General features: G+C 43.2%; 1 protein-coding gene across 1 annotated transcript in view; it reads left to right on the top strand.

Annotated features, from left to right (window-relative positions):
* Positions 1-880: 880 nt before the first annotated feature.
* The window catches only part of LOC135500748 (BMP and activin membrane-bound inhibitor homolog), a 29,583-nt gene continuing 4,597 nt past the window's right edge, over positions 881-25,866 (top strand). Inside the window, exons 1-2 of the mRNA XM_064792400.1 lie at positions 881-1,221; positions 22,511-22,819. Coding sequence (XP_064648470.1) covers positions 1,155-1,221; positions 22,511-22,819 — 376 coding nt within the window. The 5' untranslated portion in view covers positions 881-1,154. The remainder of the gene's footprint in view (positions 1,222-22,510; positions 22,820-25,866) is intronic.

Genomic DNA, 25,866 nt, shown 5'->3' with positions numbered 1-25,866 from the left:
ATATAAACAATAGGCCTATTTTGACATCATTAACAAGTAGGACTGAGTGATATAAAGGATTTATGAGACTTTATTAATTCTTGGTAAGATCAAATATACACTGTGTACATTAATAAAAAATGTAAGAAGTAATACTTGTGCGCGTGCAATATCAAATTTTTGTTGGTACCCTTTCGGAGATTGCAGGTCGCTTTTTTGTTGTGGATTTCTTGCTTCTGTAAGTCTGAAAATTGGCCAAAGCTCTGCTTGAAAAACACGTTTTTTTTGTGACCCTTGCCCTCTCTGGCCCCTGCATGCCCCCTCTATCGATCTGTGGCCCAGGGGACTAACTTCTACAGTATGCATCGTGTTTGTATTATGCAGACATATTGTAGGCTTACACACGAGTATGTGCAGTAGGCCTAAGCGTCTGTATATAACTAGGCTATGTATACCGTAGACAGGGCTTTCTGAAGAAAATAACATGCAATAATTTCATACATGAAGGTTGTGGCGGAATGGTTAAGAAAATAAGATAGATAGATAATAGAAGATAAGAAGTTTAGGCAGACCTGCCCAGGAACTTTGCATAGATATTCTCTGTGCCGAGACCCGTCTAAAACTGATTAGATCTACTCGTGACAATGGTTTATACCGATATCGAGCCAGCCCGACAAACTGGCGCCTAGTCATGACTCTATGCTAATCATACATTGGTAAACGGACCGCCTTAGCCCCGCCCCCGTCATTATAACGAAAACCCAATGCAATGCTTGTACAGCAATCAGCTTGTGTATAATGCACGCCGCGCCATGTAAATTTGTACAGTGACGCCAATGCATGACCCGGTCACACAGACACGCTAATTGAACTCCGCCATTGGAGAGTTCGCACATAAAGCCGCTGCTCTGTTGTGAATCAGACAGTTGAATGTTGGCCGTCGTATCGGTGCCATGTGGAAATTTACACATGTGGAAATTTACACACGAGGAACACAGTGGATATCATTAAGATTCAGTTAACTACAGTTTCATTGATTTTTAAGTAGTTTTCCTCCTTTAGGAATGCATTAAAATCGACACCCGGGAGGGATACTGATCCGGGTGTGTCCATCACGTGCAATGATTGCGGACCTAAGTGAAACTGATACCTAAAACTTGGTGGCTGCTTGCTCAATGGATCTATTAACTTCTACAGGACCTCTTCTAATTCTCTTTCTCGTATGGATATCATACACAAAAGGTAAGAACCCCATTGCATGTATTCTAATGCTATACATGAAGGTTTAAATCCCTCTACTTTCGCATTTTTCGCTCAAGTTCCCCTGAATAGTGTCGGCTACCCAAGCAAGAGGGGTCCTAATGAAATGACCTTCTTGTACACAGACTGTGTACATTTTGTACACATTGATCTCTAATTTATTGACTATCGGAGCGGTGTCTTTCCCGACCTTGTTACGTTCCAATAATACCAGTTCGTTTGGGATTTTTAGTATTGACTTTGGTATGCACTACACCAGTCTTAAGTCAACCATTGGCAGCGAGGCTAGTACACTGATACCCCCCCCCCCACCCCACCCCCCCCCCACCCCACCCACCTTTAATAGTACAGAGTACCTGAGGACTGCAATTGGAATATTCCGAGATGATAATGGAGACAGCGAATTTACCTAGTACATTTGTAATACCAATATCATTAATCAAAGATACTGATGTTGTAATACCATTATATACCTTGTAATCACATCATTAATCAAAAGGTACGTGTGGAGACATTTTGATTTCCCAAGTAATACCATTGACATTAATCAAAGATACTGAACTCCGTGTATGAGATGCCAAATTTCGGAGCTGTGACATATATCATCGTTGTCAATCAAATCAACCAAAGTCAAAGATACAAAAGATAAATAAGGCACACAAACATACTATTTGATCAGTACATTTTCTTCATGTATTGTTTTCTTCTGCATGGTAAATCATGAAATGTACTACTCAATAAAACTCAATTATTTGTTGCTTTGTTGATTCCAGTGTTTAATCCTTTTGTAATAAATGGCACTTCCGTTTCCTCGGGCGCATATATTTGCTCTCCTAAGCGAAAAAAATTCCAAGGGGACTTGTTCTCCGTCCCAAAATGACCATTCTGTCGCCAGTGACTCCCCATGGTCTATAATCACGTCCCGAACTAAATACATATTTAATGCACAAGCAAAACATAATACATTTCCAATGCCATGTGTGGGACGGGTAATAAAACATGCGCTGGACAATTATCAACTCATATGAGATTTTATTGGTTTTTTTTACAGTAATAAATAGCTGGGTGTTATAAGATTCGAGATCATTTCCTCATTTCCAGTTGAGGTCGTTTAAGGACCCGTGTGAGATGCAATGTTCATAATTATTGTATTCGGCGTATTAGGCAGTATCTCGAGCCGCACTGTAGGCCAGTGCGATAGCGAATCCAATGATATAAAAATAATATGTTTGCCTGTTAAATAATGCTAATGAAAGTTTCAATAGTAATGACCTGTTTGAATAATGCTAATTACTGTTAGTGCAATGACCTGCACTTATTTTCAGTATCGCATCATCATACCTTTATAGGCCTATGCATGTATGGACACTGGCTTCATCATTTGACACTTCTGGTACAACGACACGACACGAAATAAGAATATTGAAATAATAATTCCTTTGAGAGAATATACTATACTATTTGGCATCAGTTTACAGATAAGAAATAATGCATTAGCACCATGCCGACTTATCGGCGGTGAATATCACCTACGCACAACGACGGTAGATCGACATGATTTTGTTCCAAATGACAGCATTTATATGTACAGCATCGTGTCGACTGCAGGGACATAAATTTCTGTGATGATTTATTCTAAAACTGACATGTTAAAACCCCAGAATCCCGCTGCAGTTATGTCGGTAGCGCTTGTTTTACGTACTAAAGCTTAACCACCAGACCGGGTCTATTTAAAGGGTCTAGCCAGTTATGTGCTATGATATCAAGTATGTTATCCTCCCATCGCCATATTGGTTTCCTCGAATATGTATAACTATTATCAATTGCTGTAATGACTTCATGAGTTTGAGTTTTCATTTTAACTTAGGAAAAACTTCGCTATACTTTCGCCATGTTTACCGTTGAGGGAAATTCTTTCAAAGAGAGGGTTGTGGTCGTCGGTGACTCTGGCTCAGCCGTCACTGTCACAGTATGTCAACCACAACTCGAGAAAACAGCATCTTTGTATTCACGATGAACGACATACATTTTTTTGACTGATTCACCCCGCGAAATTTGCTCTACGCGAATAGAAAACATACGAGATACGCTGGCAGCTGATGGTATCTCTACTAGAGACAGACTGCAGTCCAGGATCCTGTCATACCTTATCACCCTCCCAGCATCATAAACCAACACGCGCCTACAGTGCACCTCAATGTAACCTTAAGCTCCCCAGACGTAAATTCCAAATCAAGATAAAATCAAAATGGATAAATGCGCTTTCTTGCGTTTAGGAAGGCTGTATCAATGAAGTATACGAGTTCTAATACACTGTCTCTAGCATATCGATTGGTTTTCCCCTCAGAAAATAACCACCTAAACTGGGGCCCGAAAACAAGGGTCCGTCATACAAGGGTGGAGCATGGACGTTCTGTGCATGTGGACAGAACTCTAGCGTGTCACATTCTTATACAGTACAGTCTTTCGATGTCCCGTCAATGATATCGTCTAACAGAGTGGCTCCGCGTCCTCATAAACTGCAGAGGTAGCGCGGGGCTAGTGCGGTGCAAGCGACGTTACTTGTGGACAGAACTGTAGTGTGTCATTCACATAATGCAGTTCACTGTCTTGCGATATCCCGTTAGTGTTGTCGCTCGTCTTTTCCTCGCGGCAGCTCGAGTACCCTGAAGTGGGTTTCATTGCTTGATGTTATTGTAATCCTGAATGGTGAACAAGTGAGGCGAGTTCCCGTCAAGTGGATCTCAGTGAAAAGAGACACTCCAGTCTGTGTACAATATTGTGTAGCGCGGCCTCGGGAGAACGCGGCTCTTGCTCTGGTCTTTTCGGGGGTTAAATCAACCTCAATGGAAAGTGTCCACACGGTAATGGGTCCACGTCTCAGAGAATGCCGCAGACCTCTTCAAAATTTGTGAGGAGAAAATTATGGGGCTGTAACATCTTAGGAAAAGAATGGGCGCTGTTTAAGAAAATGACCCAGAATGCTCGGCCATTCATGCCGTATTTTATTCACCGTCTTCAAAGGCATAACTCGCGGAGAATGTCTGGCTGGCTCCAGGGGTTCCACAAGATAATGACCGCCCGTGAAAAAGACTTGTCTTTAACTTTGTGGGGTTCCCGAGGGGGTGTCCCAGTACTGGTGATACACATTCTATCATGGAGCCTTCTCCAGCCCTACTGCTCATTTCAGTAGCGCTAATTCCGTCTACCATGCCATAATTGTGTGGGACGTTTTCTAATCTACAATCCAAAGTGAAGGTTCAGGGAGTTGTAATATCTTTATTTCAACTCACTGCGTGGATCTTCAATAGAACTCGCTCAAGTCGCCCTCGACGTTGCTGGATATTCGGCAATCTCGAAGGGCACACTGAGGTCCTAACGTCTTCTGTAATTATTCCATCAGAAAACCTACCAGTCAGATTCTTTAACTGGGCTACATGTACTTGCGTAACTCGCAGTAGCAATCAAGTTTACTGTATTTTACCTCTGTCTTCCTGGCTTGGATAGGCTTACTAAATGCATAATAGCAGTTGTAAGTGTAGTTGTCCAGTTTCAATGTTGTTGTTCCCCTTTCGTATGGCCGACTGCAAAACAAGTCACTAGCCATAAAAGTGCAATTATGCATAGATGATAAAAGTACAACTAATGCATTAATAGTAATTTATTCCTACCTACTCGCCTCCTTGAAAGCGAACCAGTAGAAGCCAGTTGAAGTCGCGGAAAACAATTCAAGGACACTTGCGTCAACATTGCCAGCAAAAAATTCCACCTGTTGAAGAAAAAAACCAATTGGAAAACATCTTTGTTTTTCCCTCTTGGTTGCATGGTTCCATTCCTACCAGCCCGTATTTCATCCCGGACAGTCCGGAGACGAGATGGCTATCTCTGTGTCGCCCTGTCTCTGGTCGGTGGCGGCCCGTTCTATGCCCCTAATGACTGGAACAACCAAAGGACAATTCGGGGCTGCGCGGCCGCCGAATTCAGTCTCTCCACCCGGATACGCAGGTAATTTAACCTGCGCTCTGAATGCCAATTTCGGCAGTCACTCAGATCGGGTTTCGTGAAAATATTCAACATTGAATGCACGATTTCTAAATAAGTTTTCATTGGCTCACATCGCCTTTAGCATGTAACTAAATAGTTATCAATGCCCTTATTTCTTTGTGCAACATTTTAGTGTCCAGTAAAAATATCAGCGCCGACTTTAAAATGTCCGTTTCATTAGGCCGAATGGTGGTCATCGTCGCCTTTATATACATGTATCAATTTTTCTCCTATTTGGTGGGCAGATGTGGAAATATCAAGTCCTCCAAAGAACCATGTGGTTGTGTTTTTCATGAGCTTTAGCTTGAGGGTCACCCGACGGATCGGACATCACATCGCAAACCTACAAATCATGTTACCCTGGGGAAAGACGATGGTCAAATCTGTAGTGACTGATGTACAGAACTCGTCGTCTTAGGGCGTCTGTACCCAGCATGAGCAAGGCGTCACCAATCGCAAGCGAGGTCTCTGGTTCCAACTCCGCATGCAGCGGGAGAATCAAGGCAGGTTGTCCGACTTGCCCACTCCAGTCATGACCGAGGTGAAAAAGGTATACTGGTCAAAAATGCTCAGGATGTCGCGCTGAATAAGCCACTCATCTGCGTTCTATTGAAAGGTTTCAGGACAGACTAGGGTAAGCGTAAAGTCGGATGGCTACTCTTCCCGTATCTTGGACGCGTGTACTCGTGGGCAGTGACAACACTTCCCGGGCCCGCCACATGCCGGGGAGGGTCAGTCCCAGATCGTCTATTGACACAACAAATCATTCGTTGACGACCCTTTCATGGATATGTTGGTTCTACTTCTTATGCTGGTTGTGATAGGAGCGGGTGGTGTTTTGAATTGTGTTTTAGGACTGGAGAATAGGGCAGACGGGGTTCCATCCCTGTCCTCGCCAGGGTTGGGCGGTCCGCTGTCGAATTTGGTTACATTAGACTTGGCAGGTATAATCCGTGACCTCATCCTGAATAAAACACGTGCAACATACTTTTGTACATGTACATCCTAGGCTGCTGTGCATGTAGCTTGGCCAATACAAGATAGTGATTCAACCTAATATAACCTATTTCACCTAACATTTTCTTCAATCGCTCTTACATCCATGAAGCCATATTCATTCATGAAAATTATATCTATCATGAAAGTCCCCGAGAACAACTAACTATAGCTTTAGGGTGCACATGTTGCAATGATTGTTCCCAATATATTCTGAAAGCGCCGAGTTGAAACAGGGCGACCAGCCGCCTGACTCGTCAGTGTGTAATTAGCCTTTGTCATATTTGCGCTGGCGCCAGAAAATTACAAATTTTCTCTGCTGTTATGCGATTGTATATACATGTATTTAAATTGCAATGATTACGCAGAAAGTGCATATGGGGTGCACCAAGTTACCCGGCCCCAGCTGTACGAGAACCCACCTCATAGCGGGCCAAGCAGGCCTTCGGATCATTTCTAAAACACACCCTTTCGCGGTATTTCAGAAACGATAAAAAATCCAATTACATGTACGTTTTGTGCCTCTAACACTATCGTCTTTCAACATAGCCCGCTTGCACCTGGGCCTGGATTCCCATTGTTCTACTGTCTTATCAATAGGTTATCACGGCAAATCGTGATCACATCGACCCCCACGAAACAACCATCGTGGGGTTCGATAGGCCTAAAACGACAAGAACAAATAAACGAAATGCCTAATGTAGGAGTATGCTGAGAACGTGCTTTCTCTCTTCGCCCATTGTCGTCCATCATCGACCCCCACCAAACAGCTTCCGTGGGGTGGATATAGGCCGAAACCAACGAAGGCAAATAGTCGAAACGAACTGCCTGGGAGTATGCTGAGAACGTGCTTTCTCTCTCCGCCCAATGTCGTCCATCATTGCCAAAACAAGCTGAGACGTTTGGGAACTATGTCTCCACTGGCATATGTCTCTCGTTAACCAACCTGTCTTGCCCATTACCTGCCACCAAATGTAAACTGTGGACTCAGCAAGCACAACTTTCAGTGTTTTGTTTTTACAAGGCACGCTCCGATGATAAATTGCCAGACAGAAGTTAACCTGGCGCTGCGGCGGCTGGAAGTTGTCTCATTTCATCATTTTCGACGGGCAGGAAGTGGTGAGTGAGCCATGACTTGCGCACACGTTTTCCCCAGTCACCTCTATAGACAGGTTGAGATTTATAACGTAAACGCAGATATACACGTAAACTGTATCGAAGGGCACGAGAATTGACACGTTTGCGTAGACGTTTACGTAAGTACTTGAATAGAAATTAAAATGTCGCTATATAGTCCTTGGGTATCACCCTGCGTCATTGCCTAAGGTCGTGGCAGGCGAGTGACAACCCGCAGCTGCAAACAGTCATTCGCATTGAGTCTTTGGCAATCTGGGCTTGGTGTCTTGCTTCAGGAAGTGTAGTTCGTCGTCGGGAGGAGCCGAGTCCAGTCTGTTTCACGTCAGCACGTTTTTGTTCCACAATTTATATGCACCCTCATTATAACCTGTGTCTTGCTTTCGACAAAAGGTCACATTTTATACCCAGCCAGTCAAATCAATATATTTCTTCTCTGTCTGCTTTGAGAAATATGCAGCTGAACTATCTCTCCTGATGTGAAGTAAATAAACAGTCAGAATGAAAAGATAATTGATCAGCATTGTTCAAATAAAGTTATCTTCGACATTGGTTGTTTATCGCGTCCTTGGCCTTGGCGATGGCGCCGACTTACATCCGGGGTCTTTCAAAATGCACTCCTTCGGAACAGCAAATTCGTCATTCTCCGTAACAGAGTTATGATGTCGTTCCTTGTTATTGGAGATTGAAATGTCCGGTCAACGAACTGAGGCGACTGAGGTTGTACACTTTTCTGCGGTGTAAAAGAAATGCAAATCCCCCCGGAATCTAAGTCCGGCCCTTTTGTTAAAGTGAATAGAGTCGCCGAGTTCCTTTGTTGAAGATTATGTACATGTAGCTAACCCTAACCAAACCATTAACCACTTTCGTTGACAATACACAGCTATTGTCTGGGGTCCTGCATTCCTAGGACGTCCATTCCTTTTACACCTGGGTCACCTTGTATTCTGGAAGGATGGACAGGTCTTTGGCATACAAGGCCAGTGTAACAGCCGAAGATATCTCCCTGGAAAAAGTATCCTGCCCTATTGTTTTCTGGAGGATTATATTGCGTGTATATACATGTAGTTCTATAGAGACTATGACCGTCAATACACTAGAGATATAAAAGCATGCAATATAATCTATTGTCCCCGGACATTCTGTCCTGGGACCTTTTAAACTTTTACACCAGCTACAACAGAGTGGTTTAACCTTAAAAACTGCTTGATTCAGAAAAGTGCAGCACCAATTGCACTGACAAAAAGTGACGGATTTAAACGACGAAGTCTTTGATTTCTGCCTGAGCAAGATGGGTGCAAGAGGCAAAAGAATATTTGTCTTATACATTCTTTTTAGGCCAACATGTATTCCAGAAAGCAAGAAACGCGGACAATGCATTGCTTGTGTCTTCCACTAAAACCTACATGTGTGAAGAATGAAAATAGACGCCAAATGGACGCCATGTTGGCCCGAAGGCATACGCCTCATTAGCAGTCTCAAATTCCCTCTTTCCACTCCTGAAAGTTTACACTAATAAATATTTGTTTTCGCCTGCTGTTTTAAGAATCCATTCGTTACATTTTATCGCAATCTCCAAAGAAAGAGTCACATGATTCAATACTTTGGTATGTTAACTGTGTGCATGGATCTTATCTTTAGGACCCCGTGACTGGAGAGTGTAATCACCTTCCGCCCACCAGGGGGCCCTAGGTTTGAGTTATGGCGTACTCCACCTTATTGCGGTGCGGTATGAATCGAAGGAACCATATTGCACGAATTATACCGACTGTCAAAGAGAATTACCTACCTTGAAACCTTAAAGGAGTTACTGTATCTTGTCATTTTTATGACCCGTTAAAGGAACGGATGATGATTTCAAAAACTTCTAGGTTTTGGACTTGACAGTATTCCAAGTCCATTCTCAAAGCATTTGTATTGGAGGGCGAGTGAATGAGATTCTGGCACTCGCCACGGCCCCGAGTGATCCCGAAAGCTTCCGAGCCGGAATTATTTTGCCCTTTTTGCAATCGGCTCATTTTCATTTGATAAGCCCACTATATACTAAACCTATTCACAACACATCATATGGGAAAACTGCTCGTCCTCGAACTACACATCATGAATGAGCGTCTAATATTCCCCTTGGGGCGAAAATTATCACTCGTGGAAAAATGGCAATCGCGGAATGTTTTGATTTTGCAGAGGCGGCATGTCGTCTGCTCTCTCCAATGTCAAGGTTGGCAACGGTCGTATATGTTTGTACAGTTAAATCGTGCTCTGGTGTTGGAGAGTGTGGCAGTGTTGCTATCTTTTGCATGCCTGGGCCGTTTTGACGCCAGTCAAAGACAATGCACGCTAAAAGTGCATTTTGCAAGAGAACCTGTGTAAATGCCGGGCTGAATTACTCTTTGGAGGTGGTTTGAGCGAGAAAAATCTCACGCGAGCATTTTAAACGCACAAAACTAAGCAGAACATCTCAAAGTTGTCAAGGAAGCTCACGGTTGAAATCGTCAGGGGTGCTATGCTTCAAGTAGGGCGATTATAGTAAGAGTCAACATGAGAATGGTCATTTCTAGTCACAGGCCGCAGAGGTCATGTGACACCATGGGTATCAGACCATCGTCCTTTCAGCCTTACTTTGTTGAACGAAAAACTGACCCGAAATAGTCACAAAGTCTTCAATATTCGCAAAAATCCTCGGACAAAAACTACCTAATTAATTTTAGTGATGTATGGCCAAGGCAAGTGAATTGTTTACATAATCATTGTGTGTAAAGATTTAGATTGTTGACTTTTGGAGTTGGCTTGTGTCTGAGTTTACGGCGGGTAAACGCTTCAGATTTTAAAGATGTGTCAGGTCAACATGCGCGGTGTCCCTAAACGATTTGGGGGCAGCGTGTCAACAGACCAGTTAATAGCCCCCTTAATTTTCATGGCAATTCTACATGCCCGTGTGTGTTGCCTGTCTCAAGTGTAACAACATTGAAGTTGAGTCCCACCTCAAAATGGCCGAAAAACACAACGGAGACATATCCATCGTCACACTAAAGTACACACTAGCTTCACTCTTGTTCATCTGAGACAGTTTACCCGCTAAATATCTAGATTTTAGGTCAGACGTTGAAGTGTTGGAGTAAGCCTGTTGACATGTTCGGCCCTCGATCCAAACACGCCAAGCCGATCCCGTGTAAGCCTTTGAAAGCTGGTGTCTGTTTGTACATAAAGAGCACTTTCGACCCCTCATTACGACCCTTAGGCATTTAGAGGCCATTGACCTGTTCAAGTGCCAGTGGGAGGCATTAAAGGGAGAACTTGGGCATGAGACATGTTGGTTTTTCAAACAGAAATGAATTCCAGCAGGACCGCGACTTCGCCACGCACCGATACTATGCTGATCTCTGGTAAATGTCCCGAGCTGGTGTTTACGAATGTTAGGCAGGCCTTTTGGTTCGTGACGTTCTGGGGCATTGTTTTTTGCACCAGCCGTTTAATCTGTCAAGGAGAAGTCACGGTCCTAATGGAAGTGATCTGATTATGAAAAATCAACACATATCACGCCTTCTTGTCCCTTTAACAGAAACATCAATAATTTCAGCAGTTCGTTAGCGGTAGTATTCAACCTGATGTCTGATCATGATAAGGTTGACAGTGTTGATCTGCAGGTATGGGAACTAGTGAACGCCAGGTTATTGTGTCAGACTTTAAGTGATGTACACTTTTGCGCAGACGTGCCTCTCCTGTCCAAGGCCCATCGCTGGGTTCATGTTCTTGAGTGTGCCGTCATTATAATATGGTATATAATGATACCAAATAATAATAGCGCCAACCACTTGATGGCCGCTTCGTTGGCGTCTCAAGAGCTGTTTATTCCGAGTTAATGTCAACATATATTATTATCCTGTTAGCTGACATGACGGCGGCCATCCACTACCAAGTCAGGCGGAACTAACATGTCAAGTATAATTTGAAAATAACATATACCGCATAGCTGTACGAATTGAATAACTGGACATACGAATAAATAAAGTCTAGTCTTCATCAATTCTTGTTACACACGGACTGATCTTTGTGATTTTTTTTGAGTTGAGTAATATATATAATAGGCCAACTTTAAACGATATATGTTTATTTTTTGGGTAAATAAGAGTTCTTCTGATAATTTAGAAGTGTTTCGTTCGCAGTGGTGGATGAGATTGCGGCATCAGTGTTTTCTCATTTTCATGTAAGTGTTCTAAATTCACTTATGTAGGGAACACTGAAAAGCAGGAGGGGCGTGTTTGTGTATTGCTGTTTTGGTGTATTTCCCATCATCGGTGATACGTTTCTCGGTGTTCTCCTATGTTTAGCATTTTGAACGGTGTAGTTGTCCAAAGCTTTGGAAACACTGACCTGTAGGGAACACTAAAAACGTGACACATGTTTTCAAGTTACATTTACAGTGTCAGTTTGTCAAAATGTCACCGTCTTGCAATTCTTGACCGAAAACAGCAATTTCAGTATAAAATCAACAATTTGAAAATACTAAGTGAAATTTTATTTGCGTCGTCTTGTTAGAAAAGGCCATTGCAGTGCATTGCAATCTATGCATGCAATGCACTATACACAGCAATGTGCAATCTGTACATGCAATGCACTACACAGAGCACTGTGCAGTCCTTGATTGTAAGCACACACCGTACAAACCTTTCGTCTCACCATGCAGTCACATTCCTTGCTATTTTGAATGAAGGGGGCTGGCTCATGTTCACTTGCCGTCAACAGAATGAAAACCCCCCTCGGCGGTGATTTTCTGGTCTTTGTTCCCGGGGACCAGAGCGCTGGAGCGATGGGCCGTTTTCAGCTGACGATCCATCTTTGCCGGTGGTAAAGGGTGTTCCCAAATCAACAGTGTAAATGGTTTGTGATATTTTGCGAAGTCGGGTTAGTGCTTGCTTCTTGTTGTGACACTAAAGGTCGAGGCAAAATTCTTCTTATTCGGTACGCACTTACCCCAAAAGCAGATTTTGTCTATACATGTAATTCTGTCACGCGCCCTCCTCAAAAATGCCATTCTGCTGTTTCGGACAAGATTTTACCATGAATGTCCAGAAAGATGATATAGCCGCAGAGAATTTACCGAGGAATCGAAAATTTCGGCTCTCAAGATATTTTTTTCCAAAATAACTTAATCGACAGGCGGAGTATATTGAAAACCACTGGTTACGCCAGGATGGGGTAACTGAAATCAGCCTATTAGAATGCAATGTTTTAAGGGAGTCTCTCAGTTGCTTCAGGACCGGGCTTCAGGAGCAGGGAATTGCAAGGGTTAACGGAGTATGGACGTATCCAATTCGCTGCTACTCCATTTTCCACTGCAGCTGGATGATAACAGTAAGATACGGGATCAGCCGGCTGCAGCAGCCAGGCTATCCGCTCCTGATACAAGACAAGATAACAATAAGAGTCATCCACAGGGGATCTCACTGACGCCAGGCTGATCCTGCTCCAGCGAGCCTCGCACCTAATGTTATCATCAGGTCAGAGCTAAGGATTATACACGGCCAACTGGATTGTTTTGAACCTGCTTGGGAGGTTGACATGGGGAAAATATGACTGGGTTTGAACATAATCTGACCGTCAGACGGAATCCGGGTCACCTAGGCAGTAGGGAGTTTTCGCAAATCCCCGAAACGCCCACATGAACGTCTATCTGTTTGATTTCCTGATAACGAAGGCGAACCCTGGGTAGGCGTTCACCTGAACATTTCGGGGGCTTTGCGGAAACTCCCTCGTAATGCAGAGTTGCAGCGTTTTTGGCCTGGTCTAAATAGGCCTATTTGTTAGTTGCGCCATCATCCGGGACATTTGGTGCCAGAAAGGCCCCATCCCATTCACGATATTGTGTTTCCTGAGGTCATCATGAAAGTAGGCCATGCCAGTCGTGTGTGCTTTTCACCCGCTGTCCACTTCTCTTTGCGGCATGCAAGCTGAGGAGCATGTGCATGACCTTGATGTACAAAGCGTAAAACTATGTTGATAAACGAAACGCTACATGTACCATCAATCGAATGATAGACTATCCTTGGCTCCAAAGAAAGCTCTACCTTTACTCATGTATCGATGCAATGGGTGATATGAATAAAGACTAGCAAATGTTTTATCTAAATCTCCATGTACATTTACACTAGGCCTTCCTGTACAAAACCGGAGTAAAAGCATTTGCTAGTCTTTATTCATATCACCCAATGGGTCAGATATATCGTGACCAATCTGGTCTCGCCCTGGGATCGAGGGTAGCCTGACCTCACAGCGGAATAACAGAGACATAAATTATTATTGTCGACCCGCATGTTCTCCTATTAAAACCTGGAGACGAGGGCAATTAATTCTCACTAATTACCAACCCAATCAATGAACTTAAAATGTTCTTGGCGCCTGCGATTGTTTGCGGAAGTTTTTATAGTATTTTAGTAGAACTGCACTGATGAATGTAGTTCAGTGATGATATTGTGTTGGTCTATACCCTGTTGGTCAGTCTAGTGTTCAGTGATATTGAGATTCCAAAGGGTTTTAAGAACGTTTAACACAGTTGGTCAAGTTAGAGCCTTTTCAATGTTGACCAATTTAGGTTGGTACGAAGTCTATCCCACTTAACTGACCTGATTGTAAGTGATTATTCAACCTGATAGCTACGTTGTAGTCGAGATTTGTGATTCGAAAGGATTTCAGAGAACTTTTTGACCAACTTAGGTTGGTCCATGGCATATATTGTATGTTGACTGTTGCTATATGATTTGTTGGTTACTGACCAATTCAGTCGTCAACCGACCTGTTGTAGTATATGTTGGTTCGGACAGCTCCGTTGTTGTGCAGGAGTCAAGTTCAGGCTGAACTAAATTCTAACTAAGCTAAAATATTCAGAATTCTCCATAGATGATGTATCAAATTCAAACCTCTGAGGGTTGGGGACGATTTTGTTCCAGTCGGCCATGACATTTGACTGGCAGTTGATAGCAGGAGGGACGTTAGCTTGCACAGAGCCTTGTGGAGGAAACGTGTACTGTAAAATCCTAATGCCCAGGTCATGACATTGCATGCAAATCTAGCCAGCCAGCGCAGGGAGTTTGTAGTAGTGACGATCCATCTATGAGCCCTTTCCGATGCCAGTGATGATAGCTGCATCTGACTACGCTCATATCACAGTCATAAATTGCGTAGTGATACAGAAATGCTGCTGCATCTGACTACGCTCATATCACAGTCATAAATTGCGTAGTGATACAGAAATGCTGGTACATGTATATGGAAAGAAATGAAAGCACTTGATGTTTGAAAACCACTTGCCTACCATATAAACCGAACCTCATTACTTTTTACGGATTTGATTACACTTACACAACAGTTACAATCATATTCAAATTCCATTTCTCTTAATTAGTTTACATTACTGTTGACTAATTATCATTAGACACGGGCAATTTGCCTTCAATTTCTTGTCCAAATATTGATGGAGTTCGCTCGAGTGGTCAAGGGGGTTTGCTTAGACTGGTTGTACTGATGCTGATGCCAAGATAGTCAATGCGCCAAGAGCAGGCCGAGTGGGACGTGGCGACGAGTTAGATTGCTCAATAAACACAGTTCCGTCGTGGTAAACCAATGATGAAGGATTCATAGTAAATCAGGAAGCCATCAGGTCTGGTGTAACAACTGTGGTTGTTCCCCATTATTTCAATGGTTCCACACAGTAGTCAGCTAGAGAGACTTTGACTTTTCAATACAGAAAAGTCAAAGGCGGATAAGGTTGGGATATCTCAACAGGGCATATCAGTGTGTTGACGCCCAGGTTAAAAAAGAAGGCCGAAATGATAAAATCTAGATCTTTTTTTGGTAGACATAATACACCCTCGAAAAGTTGCAAAGAGGGGGGCACACATCACCAGGGTGGATGTAAATAGAGGCGAAGCTTAGAAAAGCAAATTAATCTATCTCTCAGTGATCCCAAACAGTGAGGGGAACACTCAGAAACGAAAAAGGTTACACCGACGGTTGCACTAAACTGCGATTTAAATGCATGCGGTATTGTGGTTGACTATCTAAATGTTAATATCATTATTATATGAGTACAAGGCTCTGATAAGGTGCTAAATGCTCGTATTTTGAAAATTGACCCTATTCCTCGAACAACTAAATACAGAAGACGATTTGTGTGTGTTGCGAATGTGTATTGGCACAGCACTAGAAAACCCGACAGACATTCGTAGCTTTTACGTTCTCGTTGGTGATTTGTTGCGAAACCTGCCTATTATTTCAATTTCAATGCAACTAACATGACGTAGTTTTCCGCTTTGGATGCTGAGTAGCAAGGGCATCCAAATGGCCGTGGAGATTCAAGAGTCAACCTTCTCCGCATCGCCTCAGGCCCAAGGATGACATCGAATGCACCAACACAATGAATTTCACGATAAATGTTTGGCAGATTTGTCCTAAGTTTATTTAGGTGTTCGACACCCCATTGTTGCCAATATCCGACTGACGCGTGCCCTGGGGGTAGATGGGTGTTGCGATAACAGCGGCTTGGTCGTGAAACTACGCGAATTCGCATCAGACATTTGCATATAGCGATGGTAACAGCGAGAAAAAGCGAGATTTTGTCGGCCATATTTCAAGCCGATGTAGCCGATCAAATCTTTGTAAAATTGACCAAGTATCTCAGGATGTATACAGATAAAGAAACCTTATAGTATACTTGAATATAAACATAAATCATCAAAAGGGATTTTGAAATAATATGTTATCAGTGCTCGCACGATTGGGTATTGTAACGCGTGCTTCTTCGGTTCTATTTTGCTCGGAGTGCCCGCATGGCCCGACTAAAAAACGCAGTTTTCTTGAAGAGGCAATTCATTTTTTATACAGCACTGGCTGTATTTTGCACGCCGCCCCTCAATGAATTCAGCGCTCACAGTATACATCAACCCTCTGGGTATACGCAGATGGGAAGGTCCACCTATTTGAACAGCCTCCGCCAGCTTCGTCGCAGATCAGATGACAACACCGACTGCACTTTTTCAAAAAGACATGCTCCCAGCTTGTATCGGGAAAACTAATCCCATTGTGGAGCATTTCCCTGCAGCTCGGCATATGGATTATTGTAATTATTCAAAACAGACAACTCGGGATCGAATAACCCGCAGCCTGAAGTTGGCATGACGCGCAGACGACGCCATCCAGTCCGGGACCGGGTCTGTCTCCGGTGTTTATAGTCTTTGGCAAATAATTTCAATGGAATCCGCAGATCGATGATGCGGGCTAGAGAGGAGAGAATGCTGTCTGTGCTGCTAATTGCATCGAAATGAGTTGGCCACATAAGGGCAAAGTGTTTTGATGATGATAACATTAGATTTGTTGAAGTGCGATATCCGTACTGTATCCAATGTGGCTGCCACGGACACCATCTATAATTTTGTTTCTGCTCATTTCAAGACGATCTTACTCGCGAACACATGTACTTTTAAGATGCACATTAATCATCTGAAATCGTATGCAACATTGTTGTCACAAAAAACTCATTACTCAGTCTGTCTGTAAATTACATGACTAAATAACCAGCAATTTACCCTTTTGATTAAACAAATGTATTCAGTCTGTTCCTACTTAATAATACACAAATTATCATCCTGATTAGCTATGATCAATTCTCTCGGGCCCATGGTCCCCGCCGCATCGATCGGCGCGCGCTGCCAGTGAGTCAGTGGCGCCACTGGCGACCTCCTGGCGTCAGACGGACAAGCCGACCCTGATGCAGGATTAATTGATATCGATTAGAGCAGACGACACTCAGTGATCAAACGACAGGTTGTTGTGACTCAATTATAAAGAGATTTGCAGAATGTGGCGGGTCACGCGAGGCTGGCCTTGATGGCGGCGCCTTTAGCCACGAAATCAATAGCTTGGACCATCAATCAGCTGATCGGTTCTCTAAAGTGAGACGACGGGGAAATACATGTACTACCAATTCAGTGTTGTGAATTTTCTGACTTATCATTTCGCCAGTTATTCTTCATTTCGCTAAAACACATTTCGTTTCGATGATTTCATTCCGAGTTTTAGCAGTCACCTTCTCGGATATCGTCTTCTTCTTTGTCTCCATTTTTCTCTTCTGCCATATTAATCATCACCATGACTACAGTCATTTTTTAATGTCCCGAAATCATATGGTAGATAATCCCTTATCGGGGAGCGTGACCGCCTCGGGACTTTGAAAAATCCGCCATCGCCCCATTGTGTCACGTGATAACCTCAAAGGGCAGAACCCCGGAAGAAAAAACGCGACACAACGAACGCAACGACCGAAAACAATACCGTTCTGCGGGGTAATCATAATCATCATTTTATAAAATGGCGTCGCGAGTGTCAATCTCAGGTTTTCGGAGAAGGAAATAAGCGGCAGTCTGACAAGACGGCGCCAAAGAAAATAACCATAATCGGGGCTTATTTTGTGCTTTTGTAAGAAGGGATTTGTGCCCGTCAAGGGTTCTTAACTATGTGGAGACCTTCTTCTGTAATTGTTCTAATGATTCGGGCGGGGGGATTATGTCGCCGACTAGCCTGCTCGGTCTGCTGATAATACAGTTTTTGACGGGCTTGTGTCGCTCAGTATAACATGTGTATGGACAACAAGACGAAGTGCATTTGATGCTGCAGCGTCAAAAATGTGAGAAAAGTCTGATAACAAAGTAACCCCGAAACTTCGCTTTTCATATGGGTGATTACAAAACAAAGACCCCTTACTACAAAAATAAAGACCGAACTACCAAAATCGAGGAATCCCTTTTCATTGCATTCTGTGTTTTGTGTCAATTACATTTCATATGATTATATAACGAGTACAGGCACAATATACTCTAGTCTCTCACTTCAAACGTCCAGCCAGATCTTCACATAGTGAACATTTCTAGGCCCGAAATTGGGGAAATTTAAGGCCTTCCATTCAAGCCACTATTGCCATGGCCGCTGCTGGTCAATCAAGAAAGAAACTTACTCCCGTCGTGGGCCTACCGAAATGAACACATACACTGGCTTACTACAGTGGACGTTAGGCGTGCGAAACTCGAGTATATGGACAATATATTGTACAGACAGCATTACCATCCTGAGATCAGGTCATTGATGCTCCTACCTCGTACACAAAATTTGAAATATCGACAGGCGAAGTAGGGCCTACATGTATATTGAAAACCAATGGTTATGCCAGGATGTGACATTACGTGCATGAGCTGATAATGTGTGGTAAAATCACAATTGTTCTTTAAAAATTGTACCTTTTGGCCGGTCGCAAATAACATTTTTTTTATTTTTCTCTCTCTTTGTGTCAAGAGTGTAATGGCATTTTTGACAAGCCATGTGAGTTGGTGATTCCCGCCAACCATCGCTGCCCCCTCCATAAATATTGCAAAGTGATACTTAAACCAGCATTATTACGAGTCTCATACCCCAATTACACGATAATTACACTATCGTCTGCTCACAAACCCATACAGCAAACTCGCCCAACCCACCCCAAACATCATTTTATCACATGAGGGTCTTATACCCATATCATTCTTGATAACTCACAGGTATCCCAACTCTGTCTCCACGGACAAAGTTCACCAAATCCCTGGAACGATGCTTTGAAAATTTACTCTTACGAAGCAAGCTTATCTGGACGACATCTAGGTTATATTTCATTAGATTTCATAAACACCATGGCTACTATCTCTAGGATCTCTGGAATTATCTATGGGTTGTAAAACCTTTAGAAAACGCGATTGATAGAGGGAAAATCGTCCTATTGTGGCGAGATAGTGATCAGAAATCGCGTCGCCGATTCGCGGTGTGTGTGCATGTTCTTGGTGGAGCCAGCCAAGCGAATCTACTTACCTTTCTCATCGCGTATATCATGTTTGAATAAATTTGAAATATACCGGGACGTATTTGGTTGATCCGCAAGCTTTACCGGTAATTCTAAAGCACTTTGGTCGTTTTCTATATACATCACCTTGATCGAGCTACAGCAGATTTGGTTCATGACTGTTGGCGAAAACGTACAGCGCCACGACCTGGGATTCAGAAATACTTTAGAATTTTGTCAAGTTTCAGGCGCATCTTTTAATTCGGGGAGGGTGGTGACCTTCTTTCACCGTCTGCACTGAGTAGGCCGAGAACTAAGTCGAAAGACACCAAGCGGACTTTTTTGTCAAAAAAATACTCCATGTCGCTCAGTGGGTCTATACGGTACCTGTGTATACATTAAAAGCCGTCTACCAATGCATGGCAGCGCGAAACACATCATTCTTCGTTTGACAAGAACAGGAAGATAATGTCGGTGTTCCGGCTGGAGACAGATTTTATCTCCAACCCTGATCGACAACCAGATCGTCTTGTTTGCGACCACAAACAATGGGACCAGGCCTTAAAAGACGGTTATTTGCAATAGTTTTCCTTCAAGCTGCCGCCAACGTGGCTTGCTATGATCCATTCGGCAGGAGAACATGCTCGTTTGGAACTTGGCCGCGATTTTATCAGAGGTGGTTGGGTGTTGCGTCAGGAAACTTAGGATGGCAGTTATTTTGGCTGAAAGGGTGGATGTCGTCCTGGGTGCCGACAAATGGCACCCAGGTTCGAGATCGACTGGACAATAAGCACCCTGGGTGCCATTACACTAGACAAATAGCACTCAGCTTCTTTTTGCCTGGCGTACGGATCTTAGGGACGAGGACTTTTCTTGCAATCTCGTTTTATCTCGCGCCGTGGTACTTGCGGCATTAGCAGTGCGCAAAATGAAAAGAACAGAAAGCTTTGTGGACCAGTTCCTCATCAGCCGTTGCTGCGCTTCATCGGAAGCATACGTTTGTCGGTTTGTCGTCATGATATAAACCAAAGCGCTCCCTCCACCCATGCCTTTTTGCACAGAACGCCCTATGGCCTTGGAAAATATCGCAAATGTGCACAAATGATTGCATATCTCTTAGCAGTGTATTTATAATACCGTTTGATCCCACTATTGCGCAAGAGTCTTTCAGTGCTCGTAACACTCCTAATGGTAGATTACATACGAGATAAAAAAGATATTTGTCTGATAAAGCTGCAATTAAGTTACGAGATATATAGAGAAATAATGCCGTGTTACGCTAGACTTCAGACCGGGCCTAATGTTGAGATTGTCTGTCGGCGCGTTACGTTTCGTTGCGACTGCAGATAAGACGCAGAAGGATTGAGCACCGTTCGATTGAGCCTTTTTTCCCAAACCAATTCTGCATCCTTTCTGTGTGCGACATCTTTTAGCACTACTTCCCCAGTGCGAAAGCATCTTGGCACACAAGGCAATGCTCCTTTAACGATTTCAAAGCTTATGACGGTTAAAGGGCAGGAGCTATGTGGTCAAACTGGTCGTCCTGAGGCGAATGTCATGTGCGGTTCGGGGACTTGTTGGGTTTTCTTCAGGTGTTTATATTGCTTGTACAAGCCTTGATAGTTTCAATGTAACTGTGAGATAGGAGACACTCCTCTTGACGACTTCGTGAACTTTATCTTGCCTCCATGTCTTCTACCTGAGTCGCCCTTTAAGATGGAAATTTTGACATGCTGGGGTGAGATGTGTCAAAGCTCCTTTGTTTGTAGTTCCCGATTGAGGACTTTGTGCTATGTTCTGTATTTTGTATCTTTGGCTCCAGGGAATCTTGACCGGCTCGGGTGAGATAGGTGACACCCTGCTCCTTGGTACGTAGTCCCGTCCCCCCCCCCACACACACACATTGGCCAATCAATCCAAGGGAGGGGAGATTCTAACTCTGTTTTCGGTGTAAAAACCAGGCCTTTCCCTCTCATACCCTTCGTTTAGCCTGCTTCGCTGCCGAACTTGTATATCACAACCCGAAGCGACAGGATTACGACGACGTCTTCGCGGCGCCAAAATGGAGTAACCTGCCGCCATATTTGTGCGACAAACATCAAGGTTGACAGACGATTATGCCAAATATGGATTAAACAATAAATAAATAACGGTTGTTTGTTAATGGTTTATGAGAAAACTTGCGGTAAGCTCAAACTTGGCTTAAGAGGCGAGACTTGGAGGGGGCTTTTTCTTTTGTCTATGTTTCAGAAACGGTCGAAATTATATCGGCCTACATGTATTGAGTATTTTAACGTGTTCTTAAGGTTATTTTGTTTTAGGGTGACCATCAGAAATCGTTTTTTGAAAGTCGTGTCATGCAGTCTGGTGAAAAATGGGCTGACAAAACAGGTGCCCGTGAAGTGAACCGACCTGCGACCAACTCTGCTGCGCAAGTGTTGGAGATTCAGACAATGCGCATATCCGCTCGAAAATGTCGCCAAACGATTCTTGATGATTCATTGCATCATGTCACGATGTGAAAAAGAATAAAAAGCATTCAATAATTTATAAAATTGCTATGAAATTATTATGATTGGCCAATTATCAATGCATGTCTCCTGCCAGCTGTCGTCTGCCAGATTGGCACGGCAGGCAAGAAAGGAAACAAAGGCGACTCGTTTCACCAGAATTTCAAATTGCATTTCGGGTTTGACAGGCCGGTGACCACGTGATTGCCAGTTAGTGCGGGACTGCAATGTGGAGTCTGTGCCTGCCGAGCGAGAGTCTCTTGGGTTCGGGTCACTCAAATCTCAAATTCACGGCAGAAATCTTGCAGATTGGCCACTTCGTGAAAACAGCAATGATGTAACATACGTTGATTCACAGTAACTGAAGATGCACTGCAGTGCAAATAGAAACGGAACTCTTGTGATCTGTATCCCAACTGACGTGTATAGCTCTCTGCTCAACTGTGAGCGCAGTCTACAGCAATTGCAAGCAAGGTGGATGGCCATATTCAATAAGTCTACAGCATATGCGAGCCAGGTGGACGGCCTTATGCAATGCTTCTACAGCTTTTGCGAGCCAAGTGGTTGGCCTAATTCAATGAGTCTACAGCATTTGCGAGCCAGGTGGATGTCCATATTCAATGAGTTTACAGCATTTTCGAGCCAGGTAAATGGCAATATTCAGTGAAAATGTAGAATACATTCATTGACAACGAAACCTTTACTTACATTTCTGAATTCTTTATCTTTGCAGGTGAAATACGTTGCTACTGCAACGCGCCATCATGCGTTCAGACGGGTTATATGTGCAAGTCACAGGAGGGACGCTGCTACAGTCTGCTGACGTACGAAGGTGACAGCGCCAATTCCGCCCACGGTTGCGTGGACCTGTTACAGATGCGGGATAGGGACTTGTGCAGTGGGAGGGGAGATATTATCAAGGCCAGAAACGGACAGGAAGAGTGGCCAATACTCATGTGCTGCCCAGACGATATGTGTAATTATATGGACAATGTTGACAGCGTCGATATGGAAATAAAAGCGGAGAATCGTACTCAAAAAGGTAATTATTAAGCAGAATGAATAGATAACACCATAAAAAGACTCTTTTTGGTTGCTATTCTTCAACATTGAAATCAGTGTATGCGGATAATCGTGGGGCGATCGACCTGCCACCTGTTAACAAACGGACAAACCACAATGAATGCCTGACATTGTACATCTCTGAAGAAGAGTGAGAGTCGTTCACTTATGGAGTTATCTCTTAACGGTATGATATCATTAAGCAGCTTCCAGTTGCCCTAGCTTCGTATTAAATTCAATTCACTTACAATTTTGTCGGAGATTTAATCTGTGTAAGCCTATATTCTCAATCATTTAGCATGTATTCTCCATTTTGTTGTTGTTTCCCCCTTTCGAATAGTGCAAGGTTTAGACACTACGTGGCGCTCCACACCATCTCAAACGAATATACCGATCTCGATGGCCGAGTGGTTAAGGCGCCCGCCTCGTGAACGGAAGGTCGAAGGTTCGAGTCCCGCTGGTAACCTCTTTCCGATGCGAGAAGTTGGTTAGTCGCCAGCTAGTTAAATATAGGGTACAAACTGCCTTCTCGCCAGGCGCCTGGCATTAGAGATAGGAGTTTGGAAGTAAAGAGTGTCTCATAAGCCAAAAGCTGGCTTGTCCTTTCATTAGGGATGACACTATAATAAACAAACTTTACTTTACTTTACTCCATTTTGTATATCCGTCTCTTAATTGGTCAGTGAGGCTATCATTTCGATCGGAAAAACCATTTTGAAATCGCCTCCACTATTTTTTAAGAAGTGGCTGCTCCTAGGGGTGGATCCATGATGCCACAACAAGAGGGGGCGTGCACTGTGGTACTGCAAAATTCGTTAAAAAATATGATTAATTTAAAATATTTCCATGAAATAGATGGGGGTGGGCGGGGTTGGGGGGGCGGGGCGACTTGTGCTCTTGGATCCTCGCCTGTGTGTAGTTGTAGTCCTTCCCGATCACACAACAACACAAGTGCTAGACAAGGCTTTTGTCACTTGGGAGTGTCAGTGCACCTGTCTCGCATCAAATGTTATCAGCCACCAGACTGTTCATCTCTTTGTTTACATTCTGACTCATCACGCGACACTGGGGACGAGTTACGGTGCCATGACAAGATACTGCCTTTGTTTTTGTCGGGGAAATTCATTGGACTGAAACAGCACGTGATATATGGACTTTGAATTCTTCCAATTGAGCAGGTTGCAGTGTAATTTTACGCAGGCATTACTACGGCCCGGCACAATGCCCATTCGTAACAAAACCACCAACAACAACAACAGCGGGCGACTCTAGTGCTCTGCGGCTGAAATTGAAACTATCTTGATCTATTTTTAGTTTTGTTCGTAACACACACAAAGTATGGCGCAACATTAGGATGAAACATTTACCAATCAAGGTCTACTCTCTCTTTTTACAAAATTGGCTATGTATCCGATAGATTTTAGACCCATACTGAAAATAATTCTCTTGCTACAAAAATAGAATCTAGAGCTGAAAACCCCGATAAAGTCAACCAAAAAATATATAAAGTAGGGTGGTACAATTCAAGCCTTTGTACTGCCAGCTGTTTTGTACACAGTATGGGCTATATTTTTGTCATTGCTACAATTGTATATACCACTTTATACTGTGAGTACGGATTTAAGCCGGTCCTTCATATTCATAATATCATCTTAGCTGTGGTCAACCACATTGGTGTATTTTTATGCACTAGAAATAAAACAAAAGGCGTCTATGCGACCCACTTGAGAATCGATGACCGATATCTTTGGACGAAATGACAACATGAAAAATCAATTGGCGCCTTTAAGAAACCCAGCACAAAATGACAAAAAATAGTGTGTACAGTCCATATACAATACACTGAGATATTGGGTCAAATTAACTAAAAACGCAACTATGACTGATCACAAAATATCTTGAAATGTCACCAATACTCTTTCTGTACTTAATACACGCGACAGATTGTTCTTGTTGCAGGGAATGGACTTAATGATCAGGACTTTGATTGACAGGCCCTAGTTCAAATGATGTTTTATTAAAGATAATCAATGGAAAATTTCAGATAAACTGTCCGAAAGTGTTTCAAGTTGTTTGTGCTAGATATTGGTGTCACTTTTTTAACATTCATTGTGGTATTTAATTGTATGTCATGATCTGATAGTGATGAAGTGATTGTGTCGATAGTCGGAGATATAGAACACATCGCAAAAGTGATTAATTTTTGACAGAACTTGCCCCGTATGGTTGGAGGGTTAACAGTGTCGTCTTACAGGTAAACACTCCCCGCGTAATATTCGATAATCCTCCAGGAATTTTATTTTACGCTCGCGATTGGCCTATTGTTTGCCTGTGCCGTGGGTCTCTAAATGCAAACGAAAAATATGTATTCACCAAATCTGACAGGTGCCATTCAAAACTAACGCATGCGCAAAACACATATACAAATGTAACGCATGCGCATTCCACAACTGCGAGTCCTGACCTCCTATTTTCATCAAGACAAGATGATTAAATTATAGGTTGATTTCTCTGTGATTAGGCCCGTCTATTCTTGTCAGTTTATTCAAATCTCCTTCGGTCTATGTAGCAAAGATCTACAGTATTGTCGGCGGTTTTATGTTCCCTTGCATGTCCGTGGTATGGGGACTGATTTCTAGTGGTTATCTTGGACAAATTGCAAAGGAATAGCGAATTGGGAAGTTTGGGGCATCAGGATTTGTTGATTATAGGGTGTTTTCGCAAAACGCAACGAAACGTCAACACGAACGCCTATTCCAATGTCATTACCAGGATATCGTAATGTGCTGTAGGCATCTGCATAGACGTTTTGGTTACTCTGCGAAAACTCCCTAATATCGAGTAGGATAGCTATCACGTGACCATAGTTAGACGCGATCAAGCCATTATGAGTACAGTTGAACCTTCCTTTAGAAGAAACTTCTCTACAAAGGTCACACTACCTATCAAGGACACTAGTTTTTGTCCAAAATGACCAGGTTGTTTCCATTCAATTTGACCTCTCTAATCAGGACATCTCTCTATTAA

Source organism: Lineus longissimus, chromosome 16, assembly GCF_910592395.1.
Source record: "Lineus longissimus chromosome 16, tnLinLong1.2, whole genome shotgun sequence".
Taxonomy (NCBI): domain Eukaryota; kingdom Metazoa; phylum Nemertea; class Pilidiophora; order Heteronemertea; family Lineidae; genus Lineus; species Lineus longissimus.
This window is presented reverse-complemented; position numbering and strand designations above follow the sequence as displayed.